Source organism: Mandrillus leucophaeus, unplaced genomic scaffold (genome assembly GCF_000951045.1).
Source record: "Mandrillus leucophaeus isolate KB7577 unplaced genomic scaffold, Mleu.le_1.0 Scaffold870, whole genome shotgun sequence".
Taxonomy (NCBI): domain Eukaryota; kingdom Metazoa; phylum Chordata; class Mammalia; order Primates; family Cercopithecidae; genus Mandrillus; species Mandrillus leucophaeus.
In genome coordinates, this window is record NW_012109475.1 from 369068 (window position 1) to 377774 (window position 8707).

At 51.5% G+C, this 8707-nt stretch overlaps 1 protein-coding gene across 2 annotated transcripts in view; it reads right to left on the reverse strand.

Moving 5' to 3' along the window:
• Positions 1–3789: 3789 nt before the first annotated feature.
• Positions 3790–8707, reverse strand: part of ZSCAN22 (zinc finger and SCAN domain containing 22) — a 21755-nt gene continuing 16837 nt past the window's right edge. For both annotated transcript variants that reach the window (XM_011969094.1, XM_011969093.1), the window contains exons 2-3: positions 7402–7855; positions 3790–4915 (exon numbers count right to left, since the gene is read on the reverse strand). In XM_011969094.1, coding sequence (XP_011824484.1) covers positions 3837–4915; positions 7402–7804 — 1482 coding nt within the window. In that variant the 5' untranslated portion in view covers positions 7805–7855 and the 3' untranslated portion in view covers positions 3790–3836. The remainder of the gene's footprint in view (positions 4916–7401; positions 7856–8707) is intronic.

Genomic DNA, 8707 nt, shown 5'->3' on the forward strand with positions numbered 1-8707 from the left:
TTTTTTTTTTTTTTTGAGACAGAGTCTCGTTCTGTTGCTGAGGCTAGAGTGCAGTCACGCGATCTTGGCTCACTGCAACATCTGCCTCTGGGGTTCAAGCAATTCTCCTGCCTCAGCCTCCTCAGTAGCTGGGATTACAGGTACACACCGCCACACCCAGCTAATTTTTTGTATTTTTAGTAGAGATGGGGTATCACCACGCTGGTCAGGCTGGTCTTGAACTCCTGACCTCGTGATCCACCTGCCTTGGCCTCCCAAAGTGCTGGGATTACAGGCGTGAACCACCGTGCCCAGCCAAGTTTTTGTATTTTTAGTAGAGAAGGAGTTACACACCGTGTTAACCAGGATGATCTCAATCTCCTGACCTCGTGATCTGCCTGTCTTGGCCTTCCAAAGTGGTGGGATTACATGTGTGATCCACCGCGCCCGGCTCAGGCTGGCTAATTTTCATATTTTTTGTAGAGACAGTTTCACTATGTTGCACAGGCTTGCCTCGCACTCCAGAATGTAAGTGATCGGCCCATCTCACCCTCCCAAAGTGCTGGGATTACAGGTGTGAGCCACTGCACCTGTCTTCTTCAAATATTTTTTCTATCATCATAAAGAATGTGTTAGCACTTCCAAGTACACTTAAGATTTTGTCAGTTTCTTACTGTGATTCTGTTCTACAAGGCTCATATTATGTGCCCGGTTTTGAACTATTACATCTTCCTAATAGATTGTTTTTTTTATAAAAATATAGTGACCAGCCAGGCGTGGTGGCTCATGCCTGTAATCCTAGCACTTTGGGAGGCCAAGGCGGGCGGATCACGAGGTCAGGAGATCGAGACCATCCTGGCTAACACAGTGAAACCCCGTCTCCACTAAAAATTAGCCAGGCGTGGCGGTGGATGCCTGTAGTCGCAGCTAGTCAGGAGGCTGAGGCAGGAGAATGGCGTGAACCCGGGAGGCGGAGGTTGCAGTGAGCCAAGATTGCGCCACTGCACTCCAGCGTCGGCGACCAAGCGAGACTCCACCTCAAAAGAAAACCCAAAAAACATAGTGACCCTATGATTCTTAAAACACTTTTGTACGTTAATGTCTGTTTTGTGCGATTAATGCAGCTCCATCAGCTTTCTTCAGTTTCATGCCTACTTTGTATATCCTTTTCTATCCCTTTGCCCTCAACTTCCCGTATCCTTGTTTTAGGTGTATCTTTTCTAAAGAACATATGGCTGGTCCAAAAAGAAATTCAACCTGTTAGAATTTGTCTTTACACTTGGTTTGTTGAGTTCAGTCATGTTTATTGAAATTGCTGACATATTTGGATGTGTTGTCAAATCCCAGTGCTTCCAGTTCCTGGCAGTGTGACTTTGGTTAATCAGTTACATTCTCTAAGCCACTTCCTCCTCTGTAAAACAGGGATGGTTGTGTGAGGATGGAGATGTATATAAATTATTTGGTAGACTGGGCAGCACACACAGGCTCTCAGTAGATTCCCTCTTTTCTCCCTCATCTCCTCCCCTTTTAGACAGACATGGACAGACACGTCTCACGACCAAATGGGTGAAGATGCTCAGAGCATCAAGGGGATAGAGATCCAGTTCTTGTGACAGAGACTGAGCAAGTAGGGGGCAAAGAGAGATGTTGATGATTGCTGCGAGTCAGAGCCGGTGTGCAGGGCCAGGCTTTGGGTCAGGCACTATACAAGGTGGGTCCTGTTCCTGGTTTACAGATGAGGAGGTCCCAAAAGTAGCTGAAGGGACGAGTCGGCTCTGTAGCCTGAATTCAGGCCCATGCCTTTTCTGTTCCCTCCAGCCTGCTGGAAGCCTGTGCAATCATTTCACTGGGAACGTGCATCTCTGCTCTCTGAGTTTTCCCCTAAGTCTCTCAACCTCTGCTGCAACCTCTGTGGCCATCTCTGCCTGTGTCTGGGACTCCCTCAGAGGTAATTCCCCAAGGTCTCTGTCTCCCTGAGTCTTACCTTCATGTTATGAGCCTTTCTCATCAGTCTTTGTGGCTCCATTTACTCTTGACATAGAGGGAATGGGCCCCAAATACAGGGAGATACATAGGGAGAGATGGTGACAGTGACTAGTACACAATACGCCAGGTCAAATGGTTCCCATAAGATGAGACCATCAGAGAAACAGAGGCATGAAGAACGACACCCTAACGGTAATGAACAGAAGCTGCAACATCCAGTGATAGACATGGACCCTAAAAATGGGACAGGGATGCAGCATTGTGAGAGGAGACCAGAGAACACATGGACAGAATGCTGGCAAAGACTAAGTCCATGACACCAGGGGACCTGGGGCCCTAGAAAAAGACAATACAGTCACATTTTATTGAGGCCACTGCATGCCAGGCTTATCTGGGTGCTGGCCCCAGGAAAATCAGATTGTTCTTGCTCTCCAGGGTTCAAGCTGCTGGGGAGACATCCATGTAAACATACATAAGGACAGTGTGGGGCAGAGAGAGCATGGTGACTGCCTCCTGGGGGCACCAGTCACATTCATGTAAGAGACATCAGTCAGGGCCTGCTGAGTCTTGTTTGTTGTAGGTACTGAGAGCAAGACATGGCCCCTGCTCTCAGGAGCTCATAGTATCATTGGAAAGCAATGTGGTAGGAGTTGTAAGGGAGGTATCTAGGAGGTGCTCTGGAAGCAGAGAGGGCAAGCTGAAGTCGGTTCCCAGAGAGCAGGGAGGCTTCTTTGGGGGACATTTGAAATATTTTAGATGACAAAGGAGAGGAGGGTTCCAGGCACAGGTACAAAGGCACATAGGTGGGAAAATGGGAACCACAGTAGTTCCGTGTGGCTGGTGTATGGAAGGTGGAGTCATGGTATGAGATGAGGCCATTTTCACATCACTGCATGCACAGAAAAATGACAATATTCATACATGCATATGAGGATAACTGGAGAGGTTGCTCGGGGCCCAGAGCGGCCTGCATCTTGGCATACTTACACCCTGTTCAGGAAGCTGTGCTGTAGAAGGAGATGGGTCGGAGAGCTTTCCACCTTGGAGTGACACAATCAGATTTGAGTAATAGCAAGAGTCCCCTGGAGAGTGATACAGGGGCAGAGAATAAGGGCAGGAAGGGGTCAGGAAGGAGACCCCAGCTATAATCCAGGCAGGGGCAATGAGGGCTCACATAAGGTAGCAGGAGTGGAAAAGGAGGTGCATTAGAGATAAACTTCAGGTTAAACCAATAGTGCTGGTGACTGGTGGGATGTGGAAGGAAAAGGAGAGAGAGGAACATGTTGGAGAGGTGTCAAGCAGCACCACTGATTACGATAGGAAACCATGAGAGAGGCAGGGTGGAAAAGGCATCTCACAAGTCAGCCTTGGAGTTAGGCACAGAATAGGCTAGAGTGGAAATACTAGGTGCCAAGGCACAGAGGTGGGCATGGCAGGTGTCCCTTCTGGGCTAAGCAGCAGAAAAGCAGGCAAGAAGAGCCACATGAGAACGAGCTACAGTCTGCCTGCCCCGAGCATCCTGGGACGCTGAGTTCTGAGAGACATGTACCTTCATTTGCCCTGGCCCTGAGAACCAATCCAAATCCTCAGCTCAGCTGCCTTCTCTCTGGGACAGCCCTGAGTGGGAAACAGAGGGTAGCAGTTCAGGGCCCTTCTGGAAGCTTCTCCAGCTGGCCTGAATCACCTTGGCTCATCAGGGTTCCTCAAATGCAGAGTTGTTTCTATCAGCCCGAGTCTGCCCTGAGGCACCTATCATTTTGGCAGCTCATCAATCACCCACCCTGTTTGTGGCTCTTTAGGAACTCAGGGTTTCTCTTAGATGTTGAGCCTCCAAGAAGGCGCTGTGCTGTGCCCCGAGGGTCGATTTCCGGTCACTGCAGTACCGTGATGTGGATCCGCAAGTGAACCATCAGGGCTGAGCTGCGGCTGAAGGCCTTCCCACAGTCACTGCACTTATAAGGCTTCTCTCCTGTGTGGATCCTCTGGTGCTCGATGAGGGAGGAGCTCTGTGCAAAGGCCTTCGGACACACCTTACACTGATAGGGCTTCTCTCCAGAATGGATTCTCAGATGTCGGATCAGGGCCGAGCAGTCGCTGAAGGCCCTGCCGCACGCGTCACACTTGTAGGGCTTCTCCCCGGTATGGACGCGCTGGTGCTGAGTCAGGTGCGTGCTCTGGCTGAAGGCCTTCCCGCACTCGTCACACTCGTAGGGCCGCTCCCCCGTGTGCACCCGCTGGTGCTGGGTGAGGTGAGTGCTGCGGCTGAAGGCTTTCCCACATTCCCCACATTCGTAGGGTTTCTCTCCAGTATGAATCCTTTGGTGCTGAGTCAGGTGGGTGACTCGGCTGAAGGCCTTCCCACATTCCTTACACTCATGGGGCTTCACCCCCGTGTGGACAACCTGGTGCTGGGCGAGGTGAGTGCTCCGGCTGAAGGCTTTCCCACACTCGCTGCAGGCGTATGGTGTCTTCCGAGAATGGGTCTTCTGGTGTGCCTCGAGCGCCGAAGCGCTCTGGAACATCTTCCTACACTCGCGACACTTGGAGGACCTCTTCCCTGAGTACGTGTATGGAGGCTCTGTCCCGTAAGCATCCACCAGATCAAATTTGTCTTCTGAAGGAGCCTTCTCTTGGGAGGTGAGGTTTGGCCACGCACTAGAACTGTTCCTCGAGGCACCAGATTCACGGCCACGCTGGTCTGTGGGGGCATCCTTATAAGGCCCTGAAGTTTTCTTGAAATGGATCTGTTGGGCGATAGACTTTGTCCAGATCTCCCCTGATAGCCCAGACCTTCTCTCTGAGCTGCCCTCAGGTTCACAGGCCTTGTTAAAGGCAGGTCCAAGGGAAACACCTCCCATGAGGGTCTCAGTGACCACATTTGATGGCTCTGACTCTCCCAGGTCACTCTGCTTGCAGCTTGCGTCTGTGGGCTCAGCTCCTGGATCCCATCCTGAAACAATCCGAACCACAGCGTCACTCCTCCTACCACACCAAGCCTCCCTGACTCTGCCGAGGGCCCCGGTCACCCTTTGTAAGGGGAGATGTGGCTCGTTCCTAACATCTGGCCCCAGTTCCAAGGGGAAGTTTCTCATTTGGTGGCTTGGATGACAGAGGGTGCAGGGCTGTCCTCCCACACCATCCAACACTATATCATGGGTTCTGATTTCTCCTCCTCCCACCAAACCCTCTGTCTTTCAAGGCTCCCAATTTTGGCTCAAGAGTCAGAGGAGAAACCCTGATGTGGAACTGATCTGAAAGACAGAGAGAGAGGGAGGGTCTGTCTTTGTCAGGACCCTGAGCACATGCACCGCTGCAGGCTCTGATCTCTGTGAGGTTGCAGTTCTGTCCCTCACACTCAACAGCTTGCCTCTAGGCCTGGATGTGTCCAAAGGTGCTCAGTGAACTCTGGCTGAATGAGGGAATCAATCCAGATGCCCATGATGGTGAAAATTTCTGCAAGTAGAACCTCAGGGAGAATATGGCTGCTGGGGGTGAGTAGGTGAGGTACCCACCTGGCCTCTCAAGCCCTACATTATAAAGTACTGTGAAGGCAGAGTGTGGCGGAGGTGCTCTTGGAGATCAGAGTGTGCATGAGGTAGAGGAATGCTCACACTGACCTGCCCTGGATGGGTGCAAAGGACACATAATCTGGCACATCTACTGGATGAATTCCAGGGAGGAGGCAGAGACAGGTGGGACACCCACTGCTCAAGTCCACAGTGGGGTTCAGCAGTGCAGAAACTGGACTCAAACCCCAGCTCTACCACCTTAAGCAGTCCTGCCCTCATCTGGGACTCAGTCTCCCCATCTGTAAGCCATGGACGCTGTGCCGCTGGCCTCCCAGGGCCACTAACCATTATCAGGCTCTTGTCATGTGCTGGGCCCCAAGTCCAGTGGGTGACTTCCATTGCCTCATTTCAGCTCTGGCCTGCTCTCAGAAGGAGGTACTGCTGTGATTCTGTTGCAGATGGGGAAACTGAAATCCAGCTGAGGGAAGGTGTTGAGTAACTGGTACAGGATCACAGCTAGTGGCCCAGTTGGGATTTTAGCTCCGGAATCTTCTCCAGGTCCACAGGCAGCCTCTCCTGCTCCCCCAGCCATTCGCTTAGCCCCGCCTCCCACTTTCTTCCTCCACTCCAGAAACATCACACCACCTGCTTTTACCAGAATGCATCAGTGCGAATCACACTGCCGGGCCTCTGACCCCACCATTCCCTCTGCATTTTGCCCTTTCTCTGAGCTTTGGCCAACCCTGTGGGAAGATGGGGCCACTCCCTCTTTCCTCTCCCTGTCTCTGTGACATCTGCTTGGGCATAGACCAACCTCTGTTCCAGAGAGGCCTGTTTCTCCCGGAGCTGAACAAATTATCCTAACAGTTGCAGTTACCATGTATTTAATCTGTGCCAGGCACCGTTTCAGGTGCTGCATGGATATTGCCTTGTATCTCTCAACACCACTAAGGTGGGCGTTTAATCCCCATTTACCCATGAGTAAACTGAGGCACAAGGGAGTCACATGGCGAGGAAGAGAAGCAGTGGTTGGATCTACTGAGCCTTGATGATTCAGCTGTATCCACACCCCACATTCCTCCTGCGCACTGCACGTTTCCTCCCAGTGTGTGGTACACCCACTTCCTATCTGCTGCCAATAGGCCAGGCCAACCCCATCTCAGACGAGCCACCCCTCCCTGCTCTGGACTGTCCCAAGGCTGGGTCTTCCCTGCATCCCACTGGACCTCCCTGGGTTGGGATGTTTGTGTGGGTCTCTCTGAGTAACAGTGTCCAGCTGAGCCTGGGGCAGGTCTGACTCACCCAAATCCTGGAGGCCAGCCCAGGGTGGGCACAGAGAAGGTGCACAGGGACATCTGGTATTTCCGTCTCCCCCAACAGCCACCCCAGGCACCCGGCCCTTCGTCTGGTTTCCTCTGAGAAACAGCCAGTTGCTCACTGACAGGCCCTGGGATTTGGTTGGCCAAACACAAACATAAGATCCCAACCAGGCCAGTGGGGGCTCAGACCAGGAACCTCTTACTGTTATTACCCTGGGGTTTCTACATTGGTAAGATGTAAGCCTTGGGTTCCTGGCTATCTTTGTCCCCTTTGGAAAGAGAACCTAAAATAAGAAGGAAGCTAACACAGAAAAAGCCAACCGAGAAACAGAACAAGAGAAGAAGAGAGTTCTGATGCTGTCAACAGATTTTCTGGATATAGCCGTATCTGCTGCCTCCTTACCCTTCTTTGCTTCAGCCCATTTCAGGTCGTTTTTGGTCACCTGCAACCAAAACACACCTGTCTACAACCGTGTGTGAGAGTTAGGGTAAAGTACAAATGTGAGAATGAGTGCATGAGTAACCCCAAACCAGAGCCCTGTGCTCCCATGTTCGTGTCCAGCGTGTACCCCCCGTGTGCCATGAATCTGCCCACAGCGCCCCTTTACCTCTCTTGTCCAGCACCTGAGTCAGATCCTCCACCAGCACAGCGGCTTCCTCTCCACTCTTGGGACTCTGGGCTCCCACCCAGGCTTGGATCTCTGGGGGCAGTGCACCCAGGAACTGCTCCAGCACCAGCAGCTCCAGTATCTGCTCCTTGGAGCGCGCCTCAGGCTGCAGCCACTGACAGCACAGCTCTCGGAGGTGGGCCAGGGCCTCGTGTGGACCAGATGCCTCCTCATAGCGGAAGTGCCGGAAACGCAGGCGTGCAGCCTCAGGGTGAGCAATGTGGTCGTGGCTGGATTCCAGGCCCTGGGAGAGGCTGGCTTCCTCTCCCTCCTCCACCTTCACTTGAAGGAAGCTGTCCTCTTCCCATGGCACTGGGCTCAGGGAGTGCTTGGGGATGGCCATTGGGCAGCAGTGCTCAGCGAGACACAGGATGCTGGAGCCTTGGAACTGGGCCTGCAGGAACGTCAGAGCTTCAGCATCACATGGAACCTGGGCCCTGCCTCATGCCTACAGATCAGGGAAAACACAGGCTTGGGGCCTGTGAGATGCGAAAGACTCTCGCAAAGACATAGACAATCATAATAATTAGGGAGCTGAGCACCGTTCTAAGCTACTACGGCTTGCATGTAGATTCATTTAAAACTCACAAGACGCTCAGCAGGTGAGACTTTCTAGCTATTTTATGGATGTAAAAACAGACACACAGGAGGAAAAGATTTGCCCAAAGTCCCTCAGCTAGTGAAGGGTTAACAGAGAGCTAAGCTACAAACCCAGGCAAACCTATAGCCAGCCTGTTTAAGGCGTGCTCCTCCCCCACAGAGCCAAGCCTTTCTCCCTCTGTCTCACATTCCCCAGGTAGCCACATGGTCATTCTCTCACTTTATTTGCTAATTATTTTGTAGTGTTTGAGATTGATACATAATTGACTTTCAGCCTTTCCTCTTTTCTAATGCACACATTTAAGGCTATACATTTCTCTCTAAACACAGCTTTAGCTATACACCACAAGTTTGATATGTTGTATCTTCATTACCATTTAGTTAAAAATATTTTCTAATTTCTGTTCAATTTCTACCTTACCCATTAATTATTTATTTATTTTATTTATTTATTTTTTGAGATGGAGTCTTGCTCTGTCGCCCAGGCTGGAGTGTAGTGGCGTGATCTTGGCTCACAGAAAGCTCTGCCTCCCGTGTTTACGCCATTCTCCTGCCTCAGCCTCCCTAGTAGCTGGGACTACAGGTGCCCGCCACCGCACCCAGCTAATTTTTTGTATTTTTAGTAGAGATGGGGTTTCACTGTGGT